The sequence below is a fragment of the Podarcis gaigeae genome (genome assembly GCF_964106915.1).
Source record: "Podarcis gaigeae genome assembly, chromosome: 4".
Lineage (NCBI taxonomy): Eukaryota > Metazoa > Chordata > Lepidosauria > Squamata > Lacertidae > Podarcis > Podarcis gaigeae.
The window spans coordinates 94,000,425-94,026,104 of NC_139677.1; the positions used below are offsets into that span (position 1 = coordinate 94,000,425).

A 25,680-nucleotide genomic window follows, 5' to 3' on the forward strand; every position below is an offset into this window, starting at 1 on the left:
TCCCATGGACTGCAAGAAGATCATACCTATCCATTCTTAAGGAAATCAGCCCTGAGTGCTCACTGGAAGGACAAATCATGAAGCTGAGGCTCCAATACTTTGGCTACCTCATGAGAAGAGAAGACTCCCTGGAAAAGACCCTGATGTTGGGAAAGATGGAGGGCATAAGGAGAAGGGAACGACAGAGGAGGAGATGGTCGGATAGTGTTCTCGAAGCTACTAACATGAATTTGACCAAACTGTGGGAGGCAGTGGAAGACAGGAGTGCCTGGCGTGCTGTGGTCCAGGGGGTCATGAAGAGTCGGACACGACTAAACAACTAAACAACAACGATGCACTGAGTCCTGCTTCCTATCTCTCCCACTGAGGCAGTGTGTTGGAATGGTAACAGCTCATAGAATCATAGTTGTGACCACGAGGGTCATCCCTCTGCAATGCAGAAATTGCTTTGCCCACTGTGGGGCTCGAACCTGCGAGCATAAGATTAAGAGTCTCATGCTCTACAGACTGAGCAATCTTGTTGAGGGAGAAGAGGCCTGATGGAGCTGTTGTTTGACTCCAGCTCCCATCAACCCCAGCCAACATGACCAATAGTCAGGGATGAGGGGGACTGGAGTCCAACAACGCTCAGGAGGAGTTCACTATTCTTGTTCTAACTGCTGGACATGCGTAATAACAATAACAATAATTTTATTATTTGAACCCTGCCCATCTGGGTGGCTTCCAACAAATATAAAAGCATAAAACATCAAACATCAAAAACTTCCCTGTACAGAGATGCCTTTAGATATCTTCTAAAAGTTGTAGTTATTTATTTCCTTGACCTCTGATGGGAAGGGCGTTCCGCAGGGAGGGTGCCACTACCGAGAAGGCCCTCTGCCTGGTTCCCTGTAACCTCACTTCTCGCAATGAGGGAACTGCCAGAAGGTCCTTGGGGGAGAACCTCAGTGTCCCTGCTGAATGATGGAGGTGGAGACGCTCCTTCAGGTATACAGGGCTGAGGCTGTTTAGAGCTTTAAAGGTCAGCACCAACACTTTGAATTGTGCTTGGAAATATTGTGAGAACCAGTGTAGATAACAGCGTATGATTGCAGTGTTAAACTTACCATGGAATAAGCCCTACTGAATACATGAAGCTTCTGACTAAGCAATAGCTTCTGACCATAGCAATAGCTCCCATTGTGGCATAGCTGGTGGGACTTAATGGATAAGGAACCAAACTTTTAGTGTCATTCTCCCAGTTCTGTGGATTCCCACATGACAGAGTGCATGTTGCCGGCCTTCACGTCTTGTTTGCAGACATCATGGTAACACAGAGTTGGTCTGCCAACTGGCCTGGTGCCTGAAGCCAGCTCCCCATAGAGCACATCCTTGGGAGAGATCATGCCATCTTCCATTCCACGGACATGACCTGCCCCGGCTGCAACCCAACATGTCTCTACAGCCACAGCAGCCGCTGTGACCTTCCAGCAGCTTGACCTCACCCCCATAGGGGCACTCCTCCATTATCTCCCAAGACAGACAGATGCCAACAGGTTCTGTCGAGTATCGTCCAATAGCAGGCACCTTCTGTTTTAAACCTTTAAATGTTTGCTGGAAACATTTCTACGCTGCAAGGATTTTGAAAAAAAAACAAACGTCTGCAGTAATAGCAAGTGATGTGTGAGTTAAGTGTTTTCATGTGCTTTTTAACGTAATTTGTGTGTAATTGTTGTAAACCACTTTTGATTTTCTTAAATGACATTTTAGCCCACGAGTATTCTTCGTAAATAAATAAATAAATTGATAGAATCATAGAGTTGGAAGGGACACTGATGGTCACCTAGTCCAACCCCCTGCAATGCCGGAATCCTGCCCACAGCCATCCCTGGGTGCAGTGGCGTAGCGTGGGGGGTGCAGGGGGGGCCGGCCGCACCGGGTGCAACATCTGGGGGTTAGGGTTAGGGGGCGCAAATCCACGGGTTAGGGGGCGCAAATTACTTGCCTTGCCCCGGGTGCTGACAACCCAAGCTACGCCACTGCCTGGGTGGCCTTGAACCGCCAACCTTCTGGTTAACAGCCGGTCACACTGACCCACTGCACCACAAGTGTCACAAGGCCTAAAAAGTTACCCTCAACAGCTGGCCAGTACATTGAGTGGGATGTAAATTCTGTTCAGAGTGTCTGGTTGGTGGTTGGAGGCCACCCTGGGAATCCTGCATTGCAGGGGGTTGGACCAGAATGGGGCCCCTTCCAACTGTACATATCTATGATTCTAAAGCCACAAAATGCATAAGATACGTGCTCCTGTTCAGCAGCAAGCTCGCAAGATCCTTCCGAGCAAGTTTGCAAAGAATTGCAGCCTTGCAGGGGTGCCAACTGGATTAACCCTGCCCCACATAATTGATCACGTGTTGCATCCCCAAAAAATTTAAATGGCAATGCCCATCAACTTTGGAGAGGGCGGAAGCTGTCCCCCTCAAAAAAATATTGGAGGAAGGGGAAGAAGAAGAGACCTCGGGCCCTTGGAATTGGTTCCTCTGCAGCCTTGCGCCCCAAGCCGGAGCTAGCCTAGACTGCAGTCCGCCCCCTCCACTTCCCAGGCGGTTCGGTCCTTTTCAATTCCGCCGAATGCGCTAAGCAAGCTCCGCCGCGGCGCTCCTTCGCCCTGGGGCACCGAAGCCTCTTCAAACGGCCGCCGTCGCCCCGCCGCTCCGGGGAAAGTGACCCCGCGCGGGATTCTAACTTTCCCTCGGTGGGCGCGGCTCCCTATCGGGGCGGGCCGGCCCCTCCCCCGCCCGCCGGCCCCTCCCCCGGGCAGGTTGCTCCCCCCACCCCTCGCCGGCCTCCGCCATTGGCCGCGGCGCCTGGCGTTCGCTGGAGGGGCTGCCTCGCTTGGTGTCACCCCGCGCTGCGCCGCCGGCTCAGCCAGACGCGCGCTCCGAGGGCGCACTGGCCGGGCGCACGGACTGTACGGGCGTTTTGGGTCGGCGGGGCCGCTTTGGGGTGGCGCCTCGCGGCTTCCTCGTGTCTCTCGGGCTGGGCTGGAGCCAGGCGGCGAAGGGGAAGCCGGGCAGCTGGCTGGGCGATGGCCCCGGAGCCGGGGGAAAACGCTGCCCGGCTGCTGCCGCCGCTGCTGCTCCTGCTTCTCCTGCGGGCGCAAGGCGCGCGCGGCTTCGACGAGGAGGAGCGCCGCTGCGATGCCATCCGCATCCCCATGTGCCAGAACCTGGGCTACAACGTCACCAAGATGCCCAACTTGGCCGGCAACGACTGGCAGCCCGACGCCGAGCTGCAGCTCACCACCTTCACGCCGCTCATCCAGTACGGCTGCTCCAGCCAGCTCAAGGTGGGTCCGACGTCTCCTCCAACCCCGGTCTCTCCGCGCCCCGACTGGGCTCTTTCCCTCGCTCGCCAAACGCTCAGGGATTTATCCGGCCCTCGAGGCTGGTGAAGGGTCCGCTTACCTTGGGCTGCGCGCCGGCGGAGCTTCCCGCAGACGCTTCTCCTTGGGGAGTCGGCAGCCCTGAGCTGCGCGCAGTTCCCTCCCGAGGGTTGCGATCCTGAGCCCACTTTATGTAGGAGGAGTAATCCCGTTCGGACCGCACCGGGCTTTAACGTCGGGGAAAACGCGCGCAAAAGAGAACGCCGCTCAGCCACTTCTGGGTTTTTCAAAAGGCTGGTGTTTTTTAGCGCCAGCGATGAGCCAGAAGTGGACGCTGCGGCTGGAGTGAATGCATGAGAGGGTCTCGGGGCGTGTGCAGAGTGCATTCCCTTACCGCTGTGGGAAGGTGGTGATTCGTCCTCTGAGGGTGGGAACGCACTTCACAAGCCTAGACGTGGGGGGCTACGTGCTCGGGAGCGGAATGCTTTCTGTTCATGCTTAAGGTTACTGTTCTCTTATTGCTGCACACAAAAAGGAACTTTAGCCGAGGATCTTGAAGGTGGGTGGTGGGGCTTCGCCTCAGACCCAATTCTTCTGTCATACCTGGCGTGTTATTCACTGTTAGGATGAGGAAATGGTGAGTGTTCCCTACCCTTTAGAGACACACTCATGGCAGCTATGGAGAGACTAATCCACTCCTGGGTGTTTCCAGACAGAAGGCTTTGGGGGGATCAGGTGTGCTGATTCAGCCAGGAGTCTGAAGCTGGCCAACTCTCTAACAGGGCAGTGCGTTGTGCGTGCCATGCCCACCCTTCGTAGTTCAAACGTCAGACTGGGGGCTTATTGGATCCTAGTCCAAAAGGCTGCAGATCAGCGTTACCTTCTGCTTGAGTGTAAAGCCCTTTCGCTGTTCGATGCTGCTTTTTGCTCCCTGTGCCACCTGCCTCTTTGTGTTTTGATTTCCATCTCCTATGTCTCTTCCCCATTTTGCTGTGATGACCTGATAACGAACCTCTGGTGCCAATAGCCCTAAACGCTCTGGGATCCCCGGTTCTCGGAAACCCGATAATCCACCCTGCTGCCCTTTTCAGGTGTTCCCTCCCTCGGCCCCGGCAATTTGGTGCAGAAGAGTTGCTGAGCCCTCCAGCGGCAGGCACCAACTTTAATCCAGCTCTGCCTCCGCATGCCTGGAGGTTTTGCTGGGCAGATGTTGCTAAGCCTCAGCTGGGCAAAGCCACCCCTGCAAGAAGAACTCCCCCAGGAATCCTGTTTGCCCTGTGTACCTGACCCCTTGAAACTCAGATATATACACCCCCAATTGCACAAGGACGGACACGCTAGACTTCTGCACAGCCCCAGGGAAACGTGTCTCCTCCTTGAGCTGCTTTGTGGAACTTTGCACCAGATATAGACCATCTCCCTCCTTTGTAGAGCTGACCTGAGCCACGCAGACACACCCTCTGATTTCAGGAGAGTCTTCAGAAAGCGATGCTTCCCAGAATCTTGCATTCACTGGGGACCCGCAGCAGGTCTGCGGTAGACCTTCAGTTCTTTTCAGTGAATTGCCACAGCTCCCAACCAGTCCAACGCCCGCTTTGTTATACCTTGGCACAACCTGGCGCAAAGAGCCCAGAGGGCAGATAGTAGATGACATTTAGAAGAGAGGAAAAACACACACACAAAAACATCCTTTGCCAAGTATCTCAAAGCAGCAGGTGCAATTGGATATTTACCCCCCTGGTGGGTGGATGGAAGAGGGAGGGAGAGAGAAGAGTTCAAATTAGGGAAGCAAGACATTGAGACATCTTCGCATGCTTTCTGAACCTGGGTTGCAAATTCTTGCCATCCAAGGTGAGGAGGGTGGCAGGTGCATTTAAGCCAACCAGGATTCAACCCTGCCCCCTTCATTGCAGTTTTGTTTTGGTAATTCTCTGTTCAGTTGCAGTGAGGAAGGTTCTTTGCGCCTTTATTTTCCAACCTACCCGTGGGCAGTTAATATCTAACTTGCAACTCTGGAGTGCAAAGCCACAGTTCCAGAAACCTCTGTGCATTTCAACAGGTACTACATTTATTTCCTGCTTTTCCTCCGTGGAGTCCAAGGTTGCATATGTAGTAGTTCTCTCCCGGCTCCCACCAAATTTTACAACAACCCTGCGAGGTTGGTTAGGCTGACCCAGGGGCATCTAGTGAGCTTCATAACAGCAGCAGGGATTTTGGACCTGCTTCTTCCTGGAACTACGATAGTCTGAGACGAAATGTCAAAGCTGCTTATGCCATTTCCCTTCTATTGTACACAGAGCAGCTTGCAACGTAAGAATAAAAACAATCAAACAAGGGAGTTATAAAATATGCAACTAAACCACACTCTTCTGGGCCTGGAAGGAAACCGGAAGGCTTATGCAGACATGCGAGAAGGAACTTTTGGTGCAAACATTTCCACTGGGTGTGAATCTGCAGATAAGAAACCCACTTACAATAACATCTAAATCCAGGAGGGGCTGCCAGAATGTTCAAAAGATCTCTCCAGTTCTCTTTCGCTTTCCGCGTTCTCCCCCCTCCCTCTCTTGAGGTTAATTTACCCGTGAAGTCGGAAAGCAGTTGGCTTAAGAAACGATGGAGCTGAAATGGTTCCCCCCCCCTTCTGATTGGCAGGTTATCCCTGCCTGAATGTATGTTCCCTCTGGCAGCTCAGGAATTTGGACTGCGGCTCACACGGGAGAGAGTGCACTCTGAATTGGAGTTAATAAACAAAACGAGGAGCAGCTATGCCTGGAGTATTCCAGCTATTTTCACACCACTAGAGAGAGAATCTTTGAGTTGACTTCTAAATGGAATGTACTAAAGAAATGGGCAACTGTGCAGCTTCCAAGCGCAGGCGATGGCAAATGAAATGCTCGTTTTTTTCATGCAGTTAAAACAGCCTTGCAAATAAGCTCAGACAAGTTACTAGCCCACAGATATTTTTATTAGCCCACATTAGTAGCTGCGGCCTAAGATTATTGTGATGTTTTAAAGCATTCCTGCCTGGTCATAGGATCATAGAATCTTAGCGTTGGAAAGGGACCCCAGGGGTCATCTAGTCCAACCCCCCCCAATGCAGGAATTTCAGCTAAAGCATCCTTGACATAGCCATCTCAGATGGTCATTGAGAGGGATTCTGTGCTTACTGCTGGCAGCTAAAGCGGTTGTTTACAAGCTTAATTTTCCTTCCTTCTTTAAAACTGTTTCTTAATGGGAAGCCTGGTATTCTCTTGCATGTTTGGGAAATAAAGCTCTTTCAGAGTTTAAAGAGACAGGTTTAATTTAAAGAGCATAGGTCTTGGACATGTCACTGAGCCCGTGTCTGAAAAATGGGATTAATGAGACTATAAAGCACTTTGCTAGACTTATTCCCAGCAATACCAAAACTTTCAGAACCCTAAAAAAGGGAGAAAATCAACTTGGAAGTTATCCTGCTCATGCTCACTTCATAAATGCAGAGTTTTAAAATCTGTATCTGAGTGCAGAACTCAAAACTTGGGTTCTTACACTTGCATTAAATAATCCCCGGAAACAATAATAGTGTGGCTTAGAATCATGAATTGTACAGTTGGAAAGGGACACCAGGGGTCATCTAGTCCAACCCCCTACAAGGCAAGAATATTCCGTTTGATTCTGTTGCATGGGTCAGGCATGATAGCCAAGTCTTTATAGAATTGAAGGAGGAGATGCTCTAGATGGAATTGTAGTCTGGGAGGGGGGAGATATATCATTGCCCTTTCCCATGAAATTTACCCTCTGCAGCATATTTTCTAGTTTGAGTTTATACAGTGGTGCGTCGGTTTCAGAACAGCGCTGTTTATGAACAATTCGGTTTACGAACGCCACAAAATTGGAAGTAGTGTCCCGGTTTGAGGACTTTTACCTCAGTCTAAGAATGGAATCCGAATGGTGGAAAGGTACTGGCGGTGGGAAGCCTTACTAGGGAAAGCGTGCCTCGGTTTAAGAACCATTTTGGTTTAAGAACAGACTTCCGGAACAGGTTAAGTTCGTAAACTGTACAGTGGTACCTCGAGTTAAGAACTTAATTCATTCTGGAGGTCTCTTCTTAACCTGAAACTGTTCTTAACCTGAGCTACCATTTTAGCTAATGGGGCCTCCTGCTGTTGCCGTGCGATTTCTGTTCTCATCCTGAGGTAAAGTTCTTAACCTGAAGTACTATTTCTGGTTAGTGGAGTCTGTAACCTGAAGCGTCTGTAACCTGAAGTGTCTGTAACCTGAGGTACCACTGTACTCCTTAAAAATTATTGTGTTCTGGACCAAACTAAATGTGCCTTGTCACACAATTTGGTGTTGCAGAGCTTTTTGTTTCATTGTTTAGCAGCAGTTTAGCCCAGTCAGGACTCTTGTGTGGTGGGGGTCTACAGTCTTAACCAGACTCCCCTCCCTGATCCTGCAATTTGCCATGGAAGGAGGAAAGGGACCATCACAAATAGTCGGAAGGCAGGGTGAGTCCTGACTGGGACAGTGGCAAAGGCAAAGGGATAGAAACTACCCCTTCTTGCAGGCCCAGCCTGGGACATTCCCCACAGGAGCCACCTATTTCTTAAACAAGCAGCTACGCAGCATCAAATTAAAGTGGTACCTCGGGTTACATATGCTTCAGGTTACATACGCTTCAGGTTACAGACTCTGCTAACCCAGAAATAGTACCTCGGGTTAAGAACTTTGCTTTAGAATAAGAACAGAAATCACATGGCGGCGCAGCGGCAGCAGGAATGGGCGGCCCCATTACCTAAAGTGGTGCTTCAGGTTAAGAACAGTTTCAGGTTAAGAATGGACCTCCGGAACGAATTAAGTACTTAACCCGAGGTACCACTGTACATGATAAAAGTTAGGGTTTGCCATACAGTGGTACCTCTGGTTAAGTACTTAATTCGTTCCGGAGGTCCATTCTTAACCTGAAACCGTTCTTAACCTGAAGCACCACTTTAGCTAATGGGGCCTCCAACTGCCGCTGCGCTGCTGGAGCATGATTTCTGTTCTCACCCCGAAGCAAAGTTTTAACTTGAAGTACTATTTCTGGGTTAGCGGAGTCTGTAACCTGAAGCGTATGTAACCCGAGGTACCACTGTATTTCAATAAGTGAAAATACGGACACAAAATAAAATTGCCTATTTTTAAGGGAAATAGAAAAAAATGACATTGCCGATATGGCTTGCCATACGTCCAGATTTTCCTGGACGTCCCTGCCAATTTCCGCTTGGACACTGTTTATCACCGCAGTATTCCAGATATGTCTGGGAAATTCTGGACGTATGGCAATCCTATAAAAGTCCCATCTGGTTTGGCCCATGGCCTTCAAGAATGAATGATGTACTTTTTCTGTATCCATTTTGTGAAATATAGCTCTGTGCTGATCCTTGGTATGACCTTGGCCAAATCTTAAATTGTGAGCAAAATGCACACTGAAACTTTTGCAACTGAACACTTTCAGGTTTATGTTCTGTATTAAAAAGCGATTCCCAAGTTTATTTTCCCTCAGTGGCTTGGGGTGGGGAGAGCGTACCGGTGCCTACCTACAGCCTCCTAAAAGTTGTCTTGTCCTTTCTTCCCCCCCCCTCTTTCTTCCAGTTCTTCCTTTGCTCTGTTTATGTCCCCTTGTGCACGGAAAAGATTGACACCCCGATCGGCCCCTGCAGCGGCATGTGCCTCTCCGTCAAGAGGCGCTGTGAGCCGGTCCTGAAGGAATTCGGCTTCTCCTGGCCGGAAACCCTGAACTGCAGCAAGTTCCCACCACAAAATGGCGACAACCACATGTGCATGGAGGGCCCGGGGGACGAGGAGGTGCCTCTTCACAGCAAGTCGCCCTTGAACCCTGGAGAGGAATGCCACTCAGTGGGATCGAACCCGGACCAATACATCTGGGTCAAGAGGAGCCTGAACTGCGCCCTGAAGTGTGGTTACGACGCCGGCCTCTACAGCCGTTCGGCCAAGGAGTTTACCGACATCTGGATGGCTGTGTGGGCTAGCCTGTGCTTCATTTCCACAGCCTTCACAGTCCTGACCTTTCTGGTTGATTCCTATCGGTTTTCCTACCCCGAACGCCCCATCATTTTCCTGAGCATGTGCTACAATATTTATAGCATCGCCTATATCGTCCGGCTGATCGTGGGCCGGGAGAGGATTTCCTGCGACTTTGAGGAGGCGGCAGAACCTGTCCTCGTCCAAGAAGGCCTCAAGAACACAGGATGTGCTATCATTTTCCTGCTGATGTACTTTTTCGGAATGGCCAGCTCCATCTGGTGGGTGATTCTGACCCTGACCTGGTTCCTGGCCGCAGGGCTCAAGTGGGGCCACGAGGCCATCGAAATGCACAGCTCCTATTTCCACATCGCGGCCTGGGCCATCCCCGCCGTGAAGACCATCGTCATCCTGATCATGAGGCTGGTGGACGTGGACGAGCTGACCGGGCTGTGCTACGTGGGGAACCAGAACCTGGACGCACTGACGGGCTTCGTGGTGGCCCCTCTTTTCACCTATTTGGTGATCGGGACCCTGTTCATTGCGGCCGGCCTGGTGGCTCTGTTTAAAATCAGGTCCAACCTTCAGAAGGACGGGACGAAAACCGACAAGCTGGAGAGGCTGATGGTGAAAATCGGGGTCTTTTCGGTGCTCTACACCGTCCCGGCCACCTGCGTCATCGCCTGCTACTTCTATGAAATCTCCAACTGGACTATCTTCCGCTACTCGGCGGACGACTCCAACATGGCGGTGGAGATGCTGAAGATCTTCATGTCCCTGCTGGTGGGCATCACCTCCGGCATGTGGATTTGGTCTGCCAAAACGCTACACACCTGGCAGAAGTGCTCAAACCGGCTGGTGAACTCTGGCAGGGTGAAACGGGGGGAGAAGAGGGCCGACGGCTGGGTGAAGCCTGGGAAAGGGAACGAGACTGTGGTATAAAGTGGACCAACACACAGCGGGCGGACCTGCCAGGTGCGCTCTCTCTCCGCCTGTGGGAAGAGCCAGGTTCACGCGAGCAACTGCGGCAGGAACGTCGCAGTGGTTTGCGTGCCACGGAAAGGAGCTGTGCTTTTTGGGAGGTGGTGGGGAAAGGGCGCGCAGAGAAGGCCCAAATAAACTGCAAGGACTTGTTTGTGTGTGTGTGCTGTGAACAGCAGGGCTTTGCTCCCGCAAAAAAACAGCAACAAAGGGAGCCTGCAGAGGCTTTCAGAAGCTGTGAAGACAAAAAATGGGAACCGGTTGAAATGCGGCATCCTTGTGCCTTGAGGAGTCTTGGGACTTAGCACCTCCTAGTGACGCATCATGTGCCTTCTCTTTATTCCTCCTCACCCTGCCCTGAGTTGTATTTTTAGCTGTGTGTCTTGTGCAGGAAAGAATTTAGAAAGGGGATCTCTGCTGCTGTTGTTCTAGGGAACTCATCTTCAGGGCTGCTGGCTTCCAGGGACTTGAGATCCTGCTGCGCAAAGGTCTGCTGCCATGGAGGGTTGGAAGGTGAACGTTCGTCTTCCAGCGCCTGCCCTGATGTCTGCATGCCACTAGGGCTGTAAGATAATCAGAAGCCAAGCACAGTCCCTATAGTCTAAGCCACCTAGGACAACCTGGCGGCCTTCAGCTATTGCTGGGCTACATCAGCCCCTGCCCGCACCCCATGCTGATGGGAGTTGTAGTCCCAACAACCTCTGGAGTCCACAAGGTTGTCTGAGGTCAATCCAAACCATGAGTAGGCAGAAGGTAGCTTACTGGTAGATTTCTGAGATGTTTGCTGTTGGTCTGCAAGGACGTCTGACTCTTAGATGTTCAACCATAGCAGCAACACAGTGACCCTCTCTGAATTATACTGCTGAAATGAAGGAAGCTTGGGGTAACCCAGGGGTGTGTGTGTGTGTCTGTGTGGAAGGCCTGTAAGATCTATCCAGTTCTGGGACTTGGAAGCACATTTCTGGGCTCAGATTTCTTTCGTTCTTTCCCAGTATTAGGTGTTCTACACAAGCTCCAGGTGCTGAACACCAGGATCTTAAGTTAAAAAGCAAAACCAAAGGAGATCCTTGAAACTTGCTGCCCCGTGGTCTCAGCAGTGGCACTGTCCCGGCTGTGAAGGCGCTGCTGCTTAGAAGAACTAGACAGGATAAGGTGATGTGATGGGTTGGCAGCATTGGGGTCCTGCTGGTGTATGGGGGAAGCCGCCCTCCACCCATATAGTTCCCTGTCCCTGCCACAGTGACATCACAGCCAGGAGGGTGCCTCTGCCATTTGTGCCCCCCTTCCTAAGCCACTGCTGCCCAGTCCACAGCTATAAAGCTACTGGCTTGCTAAAATTCAGGCACGTTCACGATCCCATTCTTCCTGTGCTATAAGAAACCCCTGGCTTTACTTTGAGAATCATTCACTGAAGGACTGAAGTGGTAGACCTCTGTGGCTCAGGCTGCAAAGGATCTGGGCTGCCTCCAGACAAGGGCCACACTCGCACCTTTTAAGTATTGGGACACCGCTTTAAACAGTCCCCCGAAGAATTCTGGGAGGTGTAGTTTGAGAGTTCAGTCCCTCTTCCCAGGGGACGCTGGGATTTGTGGTTCTGTGAGGGGGATCTGGGTGCTTAGGAGACCCCTTTCCCCCTCACAGAGCTACAGTTATCAGGGTTAGATTGGTCAACACCACTCTGAATAGTAACTCTTGAGAGGGGAAATAATTTTGTTTAGTCATGTCCGACTCTTTGTGACCCCATGGACCAGAGCACGCCAGGCACTCCTGTCTTCCACTGCCTCCCGCAGTTTGGTCAAACTCATGTTTGTAGCTTCGAGAACACTGTCCAACCATCTCACCCTCTGTCGTCCCCTTCTCCTTGTGCCCTCAATCTTTCCCAAGATCAGGGTCTTTTCCAGGGAGTCTTCTCTTCTCCTGAGGTGGCCAAAGTATTGGAGCCTCAGCTTCAGGATCTGTCCTTCCAGTGAGCACTCAGGACTGATTTCCTTACAAATGGATAGGTTTGATCTTCTTGCAGTCCATGGGACTCTCAAGAGTCTCCTCCAGCACCATAATTCAAAAGCTTCAATTCTTCAGCGATCAGCCTTCTTTATGGTCCAGCTCTCACTTCCATACATCACTATTGGGAAAGCCATAGCTTTAACTGTACGGACCTTTGTTGGCAAGGTGATGTCTCTGCTTTTTAAGATGATGTCTAGGTTTGCCATCACCTTTCTCCCAAGGAGCAGGCATCTTTTAATTTCGTGATTGCTGTCACCATCAGTGATCATGGAAACCAAGAAAGTGAAATCTCTCACTGCCTCCATTTCTTCCCTTTCTATTTGCCAGGAGGTGATGGGACCAGTGGCCATGATCTTCGTTTTTTTGATGCTGAGCTTCAGACCATATTTTGCGCTCTCCTCTTTCACCCTCATTAAAAGGTTCTTTAATTCCTCCTCACTTTCTGCCATCAAGGTTGTGTCATCTGCATATCTGAGGTTGTGGATATTTCTTCCGGCAATCTTAATTCTGGCTAGGGATTCATCCAGCCCAGCCTTTCGCATGATGAATTCTGCATATGTTAAATAAGCAGGGAGACAATATACAGCCTTGTCGTACTCCTTTCCCAATTTTGAACCAGGGGAAATAATAGGTGTCTCCTAACAATTCTCAGCATCCTTAACAAATGACACCTCCCAGAATTCTTTGGGGGACTTTTTAAAGTGCTAGCATGGCTCTTAAACATGGCAAGTGAGTTGCTGCTTGGATCCTGTGGGCTTCCATAGGAGCCAAGCTCAGCTCAGCTTCGGCCCAAAGCCTCTGTTTTTTAAATGAATGGTCTCTGTAGTTCTGCAGCTGTGTGTCTTGCAAGGGGTTATAGCTGAGCAGGTTGGATCTGCACATGTACTGTGTCGCTAATCTTCCCAAGAACTGATCTACCACGTTCAGAGTAATTTTATGGGGCAGCCTTGGTTGGACTGTACCATTTCTAGCTGCAGTTGCGAGACTAGCTGTCTAAATACCTATGATCATGTACGACATCCCTCAAACCTTCTTGCATGTAGAAAGCTAGCACCTCAGGGAGAGGGCTCGGCCCGAATCTGTCACCTTGATGGGCTAGTTTTCTTTCTTTCTTTAAAGGCCAGGATTTAGGGAGCATCTGACATGTAACTCCCACCTGTTGTCTGAAGAGGTTACAACCTCGATAGGGGCCGTGGGCGTGTGGTTGCTCTCAATGCTCTGGTCAGCTTTTGATAAGTCCATTTGATAAGATCCATTCATGCAAGCTGTTGGGTTTAATGGGATTTGGATGGCGCCGTCCTTTGGGAAATTCACCGTGTCCTCTTGCACGGTTCTTGTTTCAGCGAGGCTTTGTACGAGAGAGTTCCCTGCTTGGCTGTGCTTGTTGGGAGAGACAAAAAAGTTGGAAACTGAGAGCCTAACCTTAGCTTGCAGCTAGATTCCCATCTCTCTTCTCCCTCTCCTATTCCCCGAATCTCTTTCAGTCTTCCCCCAGCACTGATACATGACTCTGCTGTTCCCAGTGTCACATACTCTCCAGTCTCAATAAGAAAAAGTCCTCCTTTATTTTTATAGCCGTCTTTCCGTCTAGAGCATGCGGGTTAATAAGGAAAAGTGAGTGGAGGGTCATTTCTGACAATTGGCTTATTCAGAGACTGTTTTGTTTTGGTTTCTTTTTCTCTCCTCCCCTTGCCTTGCCAACCCCCCCTCATTCAACCCCCCCCCCACCGGCCACCGCCGCCCCAGGCCCTCCAAGTAAACCTATCAGTCCTTCCCCAGAGACCCATTGCATTAAGCAATTAAGGCTTAATATATTTCACTCTGTGTGATTGCATCTGTGTCGACGCCGGTCTGGGCAAACCGAAATGTTAAGTTCCTTGGCAGCTTTGCCTCTGCACAGATCAGTTGCATAATTTGTGTGCCAATTACAATTAAAAAGACATTCTCCAGCCATGAGACCAGGGGGTACAGCTGACTCACTCCGAACCAAAATGAAAGCGCTGTTTGTGCCTGCGTGTCTTTATCGGTCTGAGAAGAATGTGAGTGCGCGCTTTTCTTGTCTTTAGCTAAAAGGGTAAGCTGCCCTCTCACCCCACCTGCCCTGTTACATGACCCCAAGAGAATAAACCTGGCTATTGCTCAGTGAGTAATGCCATCTTAAAGCTAGGCAGCCAAGTTCAGTGAAGCAATATTTAGCTGGTGGGAGTTTGATGACTGTAAACTTGCCTTTAGCCTGTAGGCAGTTGGCAGAAGCCGCTCAGATGTTTGTCGGAGAACAGAATGTTAATGGTTGCCCGATTGCCTGGCGGGCAATTGTGTTCACAGCACGGCTCGCCTTCCTTGTGTGGGCCTTGAATTCAATAGTTTTCTTCTTGCGTCCCTCTTCTGTGCATGCAAAGTCCTTGCTCTGATGTGCAAATGTTGCGCATGGGTGGCACATACCATGGAGAGCAGCCGGGAGGGGGAACCTGCGGTCCCTCCAGATGTTGCTGAATCCCAACTCCCATCGTTACTGACCTTGGCTGTGTTTGCAGTGGAAGATGGGAGTCGGAGTCCCAACAACAAGCAGAGGGCCATAGTTTCCCTGCAGGAGAAGGAGGTGCCACTGTATAGGCACATGTGCAAACTAAGTGCTAAAATAATATCCCTCCCTCCCCAGCTGGTACTTTTGGGTTGGCACCACAAGCACAGAGCTGGGAGCATGGAGAGCTGTGCATGTCACCTGCTGCTCTCACTAGGCTCTTTTTTAAAAAAGAAAAGCAAAACTTTCTGGTCCAGTTTGGCTGGTGATAGGAGGAGTTGCAGCAATATTTTCCCCTCTCCCTTTCCAAAGATCATTCAAGTGCCTCCTTCAAGCTGCCTGGATCAATGCATATGACTGACTGGTTCTGCTGAGTGCCTTTTAAAAAAAGCATCTGCTCAAACCTGTTGGTGCTTGAGAGTCTACCGTGGTTTCCGTTCTCCCTTTTCACCCACTTCAGTGTCTACATCCAAGCTACTGCTCCAGAGGTTATTTCAAGCCCACCCGCGGACTCCTATGTTGCCAATGATAGCACAGTGCATGGAATTGACCCGGATGCTAGCTTCTCCCCAGGGTGAACAGTGATTTCCTACTGCCACAGCTTTAGACACTGGCTGCATTCACATGGCATTTTATTCCTTTTTCACAACTTCCCTCTAACTCCTAAGCTCTGCATTCTATTTGAGCTTTTGCAGAACTTTTAAAAGTCACTTCTGGACCTATTGTGCAACATTGTGTCTGTGGTATTTGCTTCCAGAAAAATAAACCTGTTTGCAAATACAGTTGTACCTCAGGTTGAATGCGTTCGGGGTGAGCGCGTACGAGTTGCGCTCCGCGGCAACCCGGAACTAATGCGGAGCGCATTACTTCTGGGTTTTGACGCTTGCGCAGACGCTCGAAATGATGTCACGCGCATGTGCAGAAGTGGCAAAAAGTGACGCATGCGTGCGCAGATGTGCCGTCGCTAGTTACGTTTGCTTCTAGATACGAATGGGGTCCAGAACAGATCCCGTTCGTATCCAGAGGTACCACTGTACCTCTGTTTACGAACTTAACCTATTCCAGAAGTCCGTTCTTAAACTGAAACCGTTCTTAAACTGAAGTGTGCTTTCCCTAATGAGGCCTCCCGCCGCCGGTGCCCTTCCACTGTTCAGATTCCGTTCTTAGACTGAGTTAAAGTTCGCAAACCGGGACACTACTTCTGGTTTTCCAGAGTTCGTAAACTGAATAGTTCGTAAACAGGGCCGTTCTTAAACTGAGGTACCACTGTAATATGGATGCTTAGTGCACAACTTGCACCACTATATTCCAAGAAGTGGCTTGATTTTGTGTCATCTGAAAGCTCAAAAATAATGTGGAAATTAAAAGTTAGGGAAATGTGATGTTGGGCTAGGCTGCCGTGTGAATGCAGCCAAAGCAGATTTCCTCCGAAGCTCAAACCCATTTGCTCCTAACATGCTTTCTCCAAACTGAGGGGTCCACAACCCCCATCAGCTCCACCTAGCACAGGTTTCCAAAGCGTCTTGAAGACCCCTCAGTAAACTCGCAAGGAGAACCTGAGCACAACAGCGCTCTCCCTACTTGTGAGTCAGCTGGACTAGCTCAGTCAGTAGAGCAGGTGACTCTTAATATCAGGGTAATGGGTTCAAGCCCCAGGTTGAGCAGAAGACTCCTGCATTACAGGGGGTTGGACTAGATGACCCTAAGGGTCCCTCTGAACTCTACAATTTATGATTTTCAACAACGTGTATAATGAATAAAGAACATAACCATCCTGGCAAGTGACCATCAATGATAATTTCCACTTGCTATCACTTTGTCTGCCTTTTTAAATATTTAGGTTTCCTGTTTTATAATCTTAATGCCAGTGAATCCAGCCAGGTGAGGGGAAATTATACCTGAGAACTGGAGCATAAATACATGGTCCCAGCTATAGAGTCTCTGCCTGACAGCTGTGTTCCTCCATTGTTTCTTATTCCCCATGTGCTATTACTAGGCGATCTCCCTCTCTGCTGTTGGCTTTGGGGGTCATGTGGCCTGGGCCACCTTCAGCACTACCAAAAACCATTACAGTGGTACCTCGGGTTAAGTACTTAATTCGTTCCCAAGGTCCGTTCTTAACCTGAAACTGTTCTTAACCTGAAGCACCTCTTTAGCTAATGGGGCTTCCTGCTGCCGCCGCACTATCAGAGCACGATTTCTGTTCTCATCCTGAAGCAAAGTTCTTAACCCAAGGTAATATTTCTGGGTTAGTGGAGTCTAACCTGAAGCATATGTAACCCGAGGTACCACTGTACATGGCAGGTGTGGGGGGTTTGATGACCCTTCACATAAACAGTATCATGCCTGGATCCCACATCCCGACTCTTGTGTGTGGGCCCAGGAAGGAGATATCGCTGCCACGTATTTGGTGCGCAGATGTATCTACTGGTCCCCGGGGTAGGTCCCTCTCTCAAGTCCTCCGTTCATGGAAATGCAGTTTGGTGTGATCAGAGGGGCTCTGCCCCAGAACCCCTTGCAAATACTGCGTCCCGAATAAATAAATTCTAAGGACCCCATGGCTGCATCTGTGTTGCTTGTGAATGTAGAAATGGCCATTTGTCTCTTGGGCCCTGATCTGTGCATGACTTCAGAATAAAGGAACCCTGAATTGGCGAGAGAGGACTAGAGCATTTCAGGCTGCAGGTGTGAGCCCACCAGTGCTGAATGTCCTCTCCCCCATCTTGCTCCCTGCAGGTTTTTCTTTTTTTAAAGGCATATCAGAGGATGAGTCGAGCACAGCTCATTCCTTCCTGCGCTGGCTTTCTGTTGCTATCTAGCTTCTGGATAGAGGGAGGGGTCTAGGGTTCAAATTTGCTCTCCCCAGGCCAACACACCCTTTGCCGGACCTGCTTTTGCACCCTCCTCTCGTGTTTTCTCACAGCTGGAATGTGCATTGGATCATTCTTCTCGGTTTCCTAGCTAGAGAGGGGCATGTGAGCGCAAGGAAGCTTGCCCGCTGCACAAAATCCACATCTGTTGCTCTGTCCCCGTCCCACTCCTGGCAAGTGGCCCCCCAGGAGGAATGTGGCCCTTGAGTGAACAAAGGTTCCATCTCCCGTGTCATAAAAGGACATTTAAAAAAAAATTTGAACCCCTGCCTGTGCTCTGAAATGGTACAACCGGTTTCTGCTCATCTCAAAATTCCTCACACCTCTTTTCTCTGCAGGTCTGGAGTAGAGCTGAATGATCAGACTTTTGGGTTGTGGCTTTCATTTTTACGTATTCATTCATTCATTCATTCATTTTTTTCCCATTCATTGCTATTTGTTTTTCTAACAAGAAAAATACGACGTTTCCAAGATTTAAGCACCTTTACTTCCAATCTTATTTTTCCCTTTAATAAAGTTCTCATCTGTTCTGGAGCAGTTTCTCCCTCCTTTTTGTCCTTTCCTTGCTCCCGTTAAAAGTAATTGTCCTAAAACAACCAGGTTTCTTAAGCTGTTTGGCACACAGGTACATGTTTTATGTTACTCACCTTCAGGACGATAACTGCTTATCCCTGAAACTTTTTAAGGTAAATGGACACTGATATATATTTTTTCTTTGTTGGTGATTGTACAGAAGAGTTAACTACGTCTATTGTAAATTTCTAATTTATCATTGTACAAATGACCCCAAACTTTGCTATTTAATTTTTGTATCAAAATAAAAAGAAAATGTTTTTATTAATGTGACGAAGTGGTGGCAGGTTCTTTTGCCTTCACAATGAACGCTGAGGGAGGGTGAGGTGAGGATTTGAGTGTTCAAACCCTTTAAAAGAGCCACAGGGGGATTGTGTTTTGAGGTCTTCTCCAGCCCCCACTCAATGCTAGAAAACCATCCTCAGCAGATATTTCTGCAACTTATTTGAAGACCTCCAGGGAAGGTGTGGTGAGACAGAGATTACCTTTGGTACATAGTCCAGCTGTTGCAGTGGGTCCAATGAAGAAGTAGGAGAGTTTGGATTTGATATCCCGCTTTATCACTACCCTAAGGAGTCTCAACTCCTTAGGGGATGTGGGTGGCGCTGTGGGTTAAACCACAGAGCCTAGGACTTGCCGATCAGAAGGTCGGCGGTTCGAATCCCCGTGACGGGGTGAGCTCCCGTTGCTCGGTCCCTGCTCCTGCCAACCTACCAGTTCGAAAGCATGTCAAAGTGCAAGTAGATAAATAGGTACTGCTCCGGCAGGAAGGTAAATGGCATTTCCGTGTGCTGCTCTGGTTCACCAGAGGCAGCTTAATCATGCTGGCCACATGACCCAGAAGCTGTACGCTGGCTCCCTCAGCCAATGAAGCAACCCCAGAGTGGTTAACAACTGGACCTAATGGTCAGGGGTCCCTTTACCTTTACTAAGGAGTCTCAAAGTGGCTAACAATCTCCCTCCCCTTCCTTCCCCACAACAAACATTCTGTGAGGTGGGTGAGGCTGAGAGACTTCAGAGAAGTGTGACTGGCCCAAGGTCACCCAGCAGCTGCATGTGGAGGAGCGGGGAAGTGAACCCGGTTCATGAGTCCACCACTCTTAACCACTACACCACACTGGCTTTCAGTGGTCAAGAAGGCGGTTTCTGCACCTGCTGTGGAGGGAAGTGAGACGCAGATGAGGCTCAGTGACCTGGGAGGGTAACCCATTTAGGAGAAGGAAAACACCGATCCTAGAATTCCGCCTTGCAGGATATCTTCAGGAGAAGAAAAGGCTCAGGAGTAAACCCTTCGCAAATCCAGAGTGGAGTCCCTAAGACAGTTGAATGGCGCCTTGTATTCCTCCTCCTGGCAACTCCTGCAGCCAAGCTGGTGCCAAACGTCTTGCTCTGCTTTCCTTTGGACCACCTCAGCGACACCAAGAGGGGGGTGGTCATCTTGTCACGTGGGCAGCCCAGGACCTCCACACGCACCGCCCAGGCTTGCACCCCCAGAGAGGTCACTTTGGTGCTGCTGAGGTTTGACTTCACCCCTGGCAGCGCACTCCATTGTCTCTCAAGACAGACGGGTGCCAGCAACAGGTTGCAAGTTCTGTATTTGTTCCCCCAAACAACATGCCACCTAGTCGTTCGGTCTTATCAAAACACTTGTTTGATAGAGATCTACGTTAGGCTGCCTTCCTTTTAACTTAGAGCCGCCGTTCGTAATATAAGCATGTCGTGTTCGAACCCAAGAGGAAGAAGTGACCGCATTTAGCTAGCGCCTGTTAAGAAATCGCCCCGCCATGTCTCTATTTGCATTAGCCTTTAGCTAATTTCCTGACGGCTACTCCCATTTCCTGACGTTCATTCTAAGGAAGAGACACATCCTTCCTGAAATTCATTTGAAAGCCGGCCTTCGCATTAGTACTGAGTAGAGCAAAAAGCAGAACTAGGCACTGGCAGAGCAGCCTCAAGCTGAAGGATGTGCAGACCTTTGAGCACCATAGAGCGCTTTCTCCAGGCAGAATAAGAACGCACTACCAGCCCACAGCTTTGTCACTTTTCTGCACCATTTTGCAAAGTTCTATATCATGTCCTTGTGAAAATTCATCAGCATTCTGGTGCACCCATGTCCTATACATCCCCCCCCCCCAGCAATTTCCCCACTATAGAATGCTTTTATACATAAATGTGTACAAGGATGTTTATATGAATGGAAAGTTAATAAAATCTATGCACTGGTGAAAATACAGATTTTTTAAAAATACACACTTATCCTAATAAACATTATTATGCATTCTTTTGGGTTGGATAACTGTACCACAGAATTCAAATAATTCGGAGAAGTGCAAATTGGAAAGGGCCAGTCAGATGGGTGGCATATAAACAATAAAATTATTGTTATTGTTATAATTGCATTATTATTTCAGGTTGGTTGTCTGAAGCAAATTCCACCACACCCCATTTTCAAGGTGCTTTCCTGACCCAGCCATTCACATATATGTACCCTGGAGGAATATTGACATGTTCAGAAATGTGAGACAGGGTTGCACCATAGAGCTACACTCCCCGGTAGGGAACTTCTATTAAGTGCTCCAAGTGGTGGCACTTGCATTGGTAGATATTTTATGTGTCTTAGTTGGTTCCTGTGTCATTTCAGATATGCAGGTTTGATGGAACCCACCTGTACCTGGGGCAGTTGAGAATTATTAACTGGTGCAAAACACCATACAGTGTGGTGTAGTGGTTAAGAGCGATAGACTCGTAATCTGGGGAACCGAGTTCGTGTCTCCGCTCCTCCACATGCAGCTGCTGGGTGACCTTGGGCCAGTCACACTTCTCTGAAGTCTCTCAGCCCCACTCACCTCACAGAGTGTTTGTTGTGGGGGAGGAAGGGAAAGGAGAATGTTAGCCACTTTGAGACTCCTTAAAGGGAGTGAAAGGCGGAATATCAAATCCAAACTCTTCTTCTTCTTCTACTTTCAACATTAGGACAGTTCACACATTAAACCGAGTGTCCTCAAGCAGATGAGATGCCCAGGTTGTATGAGCATATGTGTGAACAGGCCTTAATCCTAAGAAGGCTTCTAGGCATACTGTGACATCAGAATATGCAACAGAGTCTTTTCTCTGGAAATCAATATGTTAACGGCTTGCAAATTTCCGCTTCCAAGCGCTAGACTTTTTGATGTAAAACAAGAAATTGGTGACATCTAGTGGTGGTCTCAACTATTGCTCAGTAACATTTCCCTCACCTCATGGGAAAACTTCGGGATAAGAAAAGGCTGAGGAATAAACCCTTCAAAAATCTGGAGTGGAGTCTCTGTTATAGTTGGATGTTCCCTTGTACGTCTCCATCAAGCAACTTCTGCAGCCAAGCTGGTTCCAAATGTATTGCTCTGTAATGCGGGTAAGCGCTGTGGTCTAAACCATTGAGCCTCTTGGGCTTGCCAATCCATTACATTAGCAAGGGTTCAGGCCTCGGGTGATGCATTTCTCAGCGATTTGTCTGCAACACCCTCCCAGAAGAGAAATGTAAAGGCTCTTGTCTAATCCTCCTAGGGGTATAAACAAATCCTTTCCCCTTTTCTGCCTCTCAGCAAGAAAATAAGTTATTTTCTTTCTCCCGCCTTTGAACCATGATCAGTCTCTCCTGCTGGAAACCCTGCTGAAACCACTCCTTTCTCTCTCTCTCTTTTTTTTCCTCAGTTCATTTTTATTGAATTAAAATACATAAACTGTTGCATCAGGGTCTCCACTCACCACACACAGGAGGGAGGAGAACCCTGAACAATGGTATGCCAGCCCTTATATAAACTTTCAAAATTGACCAAGACTACCCCCTAAAACATCCTACATACATCACAGAAGGAGGCAGTCTACAGCAGAAATCCTGCCTGCCAGGATACCTGATAATGGTCCCTGATTGCATTATCTGGGCAGCCTGGCCATACTTTTGCGATGGTTAATACTTTAGTTTCTGAATCCAGGCCACAGGCTCACCCTATTCATACAGAAATACATCCTTAAGACAGGATTTGCAAGTGAAAAGACAATGGGAAGGCTTTCCCCATTTGTCTCCCTTACTGCAGAGGAATATTTGAGGTCATTGGGAGAGTCAAAATGGCTTCAGGATTGCTCTCCCATACTATTTCAGACACATGGTTCATATATTTAGGTATGTGTGCATTTTTGAATATTTATTCTACATTTGAGACCTTAACATTCTTATAACACCACTGATGGCCTGATCCTCCACAAACTTGCTTAATCTGCTTTCAAAGCTCAGTTGGCGGCCATCGCTGCTGCTTGTGGAAATGAGCTCCACAGCTCAACTATACGCTGCTAATTTCTTTTCCAGGGCTCTGAAAGGAAAGAGAGAAATTAACATCGACTTGTGTTGTTCAGCAAAGCAATTGCAACAGAAAAAAAAAATAGCCACCAATAAGACGGTTCTCACAGTGGACTCTTCAGGCTTTTACCCTCTCAGAAAAAAGGATTTGAGGCTTTGCAAAAGATTCCAATTAACCCCCAGTTAAGGAGAAGAAGGTCTAAGGCCTCTGGAGGACCAGCAGAGGCACAGGGAGGAGGCAATCAGGATGGAAATCTCCACGTCAAAGCAAAGCCCCAATTGCTACACAAGAAAGCAATGTTTGAGACTTTCTCACTGTTCAGGCTCTTTGTTCCTGTTTAATTTGATGGGCAAGATTTGCAAATCAAAATAATCCTTCAGTTTTCTTTACCACCAATAGAAAACTTCAGGCTCCAGGCGCCTCTCTATATGCAATATTCAAAACCGAAAAAGGTTTGCCCTGCAGGCAAGTTCTTGGCTGCTTAAAAATGTAGACGTGTAATAATCGTTAGGAGAGATAAGGGGAAGTTTTTCCTTGGACCACATTCCATTTTAATCTATTTTAACTTGGAGCTGTTTAAAAATATTTTACATTTAGCCACCTTGGGGGTCTGAATTATGGTATACAGTGGTACCTTGGGTTAAGGACTTAATTCGTTCCGGAGGTCCGTTCTTAACCTGAAGCACCACTTTAGCTAATGGGGCCTCCTGCTGCCAGAGCATGATTTCTGTTCTCATCCTGAAGCAAAGTTCTTAACCCGAGGTACTATTTCTGGGTTAGCGGAGTCTGTAACCTGAAGCGTATGTAACCTGAAGCATATGTAACCTGAGGTACCACTGTAATAGGATAGAGGTATACTGAATAAATAAATTGGGGTTTTGCCCCAAGAGTATGTGATGAGCCTGCATAGTATTGTACTGTGAGATTTCTTTATTGAACACATCAAATAGTCACCTCCTTTCCCCCATATTAGGCCACTGTTCCTCTTTAAATTCATCCTCCTCTGAATTTTTTTGAAACCATCCTCGAATGAAGGGATAGCAAAGGGGAAACTTCAGGATGAAACCGCTGAACTGGAATGAATCAAGAAGTTCAATTCTATTCATTTGGGTCTGAATGGAGACGACGGTTTCCTGCTCCACTACGGACGTTGCTCCATCAGTAAGCTGATTATCATCACCTATTGCTCCTGTTTTGAAAGGTTGCCCTCCTTAATTCTAACTGAATTGCTGCTGTCTGTACTCTTTGCAGTTACATTTCCCTCTGACCTTCTGGACAGCTCGGTCGGTAGAGCGTTAGACTCTTAATCTTAGGGTTGTGGGTTCAAGACCCAGGTTGGGCAAAAAATTCCTGCATTGCAGGGGGTTAGACTAGATGACCCTCGTGGTCCCTTCCAGCTCTACAGTCCTATCATTTCTGTTCTATGATTCAAGGCTTGCAGTTCCCTCCCCATATTTATATTGTGGCACCGGCTTTGTTTCTCACTACTTTAAAATCTTTTGCTCTCCATCTGGTCTTGATGGTGGAGTCACTGTCAGGAGTTCAGCCTACACTCGAGTAGGACCCTGGCAGAGACACATGCCCGACTAGCACATTCCCTCCCTCCTGGTTGATCGTTTGGGAGCTTCATAAGGTTTCTTCAGCCTGAACATCACAGTGACTGATGCCAACAGACATCGGCACACTTAGGGATCTGCAGAGTTTGCACATCATGCATAACAGACCTCAGCAACTCAGCATTTTGGCTAATCTACTTTATTTACATATATACACACATGGAGCACTGCAACACGGCTCCCTCTCTCTCTAGCATCAGACAGCAAAGAGAAAAAGAACAAAGGACAATAGTCCCACTTCACGGAACACAGTAACACAAACATCCTGTCTCCGTCACTTCCCACTCTGTGGAGTCAAAACATACGCCATCATGTGAAAGACAACAATCCCATGACTGCAATCATGGAGCAGGAATTCTAACAGTCACATCCAAGAGCAGGTGAAAAGCTATTAGTTCCACCTTGATGGAACTAATCTTTGCCACCACAAGTGTTTCAGCCTCTGGGCTCTTGGGCATTTCCCCAGCTATTATGGGAGACTGCATTGTGATTGGCTGGAGACCGCCAGCTGTCAATCATGACACACACACCCCATCAGAAACTCTTAAAAGCGGACAGTTGTATCAGCTGACCATCAACATTTGAGGAGACCAGATGCCTGTCTGTAAGGAGCTTCAGTAGGATAGGTAGCCTCTTAGAACTAAACTGTTCTACACTTGCAACTGAAAATATTCAAAATAAAAAAACCCCATTGCAAATCAGGTTTATTATCAAGATTTACAGACTTTCAGCTGCTTGCAATGAGCAATCAAACCAAAGCAATTGAAATAGATAAATACAACAGATGGTTGAAGTGGTTCCCCCAAATTTAGCTAAAAATGCAACTTATACATATTGGAAAATCAATAAAAAATACTGGAGAATCAATAAAAATATATTTTAAAAGTGCAATTTATATTGGCTTCTCCAATCTCGCTATTATCCAAGGTTGTGGGGCGCTGCAACATGAGGTGCTTTTCCGGCAAAACTGTTGCCAAACATTAACACTGGCTGAGAGTAAGGTTACCAGACGTCCCCGTTTCCCGGGGGCAGTCCGTGGGTTTACAAATCAGTCCCCTGACAAAATCCATCTATTTAGTAGGCAGTTGAAAAGTGTCCCTGGATTCATTGGGGGGGGGGATCTGGTAACCTTAGTTTATTGTAAATCAGATAATGTTGGATTTTTGGGTGTTAACCACGAAGATGGGTGTAGCCATGAATTTCTTTGGGGGGGGCAGGCTTTTGTTAGGCGGGGCAGAACCTCAGATTTGTCTTGATTTGTCTTGTTTTTGATTGACTTAGGGAGGGCAGCTGCCCCCCCCGCCCCCCTCTGGCGAGACCCCTGACTACAAACCCCATGTTTCATGTATCAATTACGTGGCATTTTTGCTGCAAAACAACTGCAAAACTTGGCACAGGTTTGGAGAGGATCCCA

General features: G+C 48.4%; 1 protein-coding gene across 1 annotated transcript; it reads left to right on the forward strand.

The window, feature by feature from the left end:
* Positions 1 to 2,857: 2,857 nt before the first annotated feature.
* FZD4 (frizzled class receptor 4) lies at positions 2,858 to 10,500 on the forward strand. The gene is made up of 2 exons (XM_083736852.1): positions 2,858 to 3,328; positions 8,978 to 10,500. Exons 1-2 carry the CDS (start codon positions 3,068 to 3,070, stop codon positions 10,307 to 10,309), a joined length of 1,593 nt encoding a protein of 530 aa, XP_083592978.1. The 5' UTR covers positions 2,858 to 3,067; the 3' UTR covers positions 10,310 to 10,500.
* The last annotated feature ends 15,180 nt before the right edge of the window (positions 10,501 to 25,680 follow it).

Excerpts from the sequence above, each read along its gene's own strand:
- FZD4 (XM_083736852.1), top strand. The coding sequence starts at position 3,068 with ATGGCCCCGGAGCCGGGGGAAAACGCTGCCCGGCTGCTGCCGCCGCTG. Across the intron at positions 3,329-8,977 it reads GCTGCTCCAGCCAGCTCAAG|TTCTTCCTTTGCTCTGTTTA; the intron begins GTGGGTCCGACG and ends TCTTTCTTCCAG.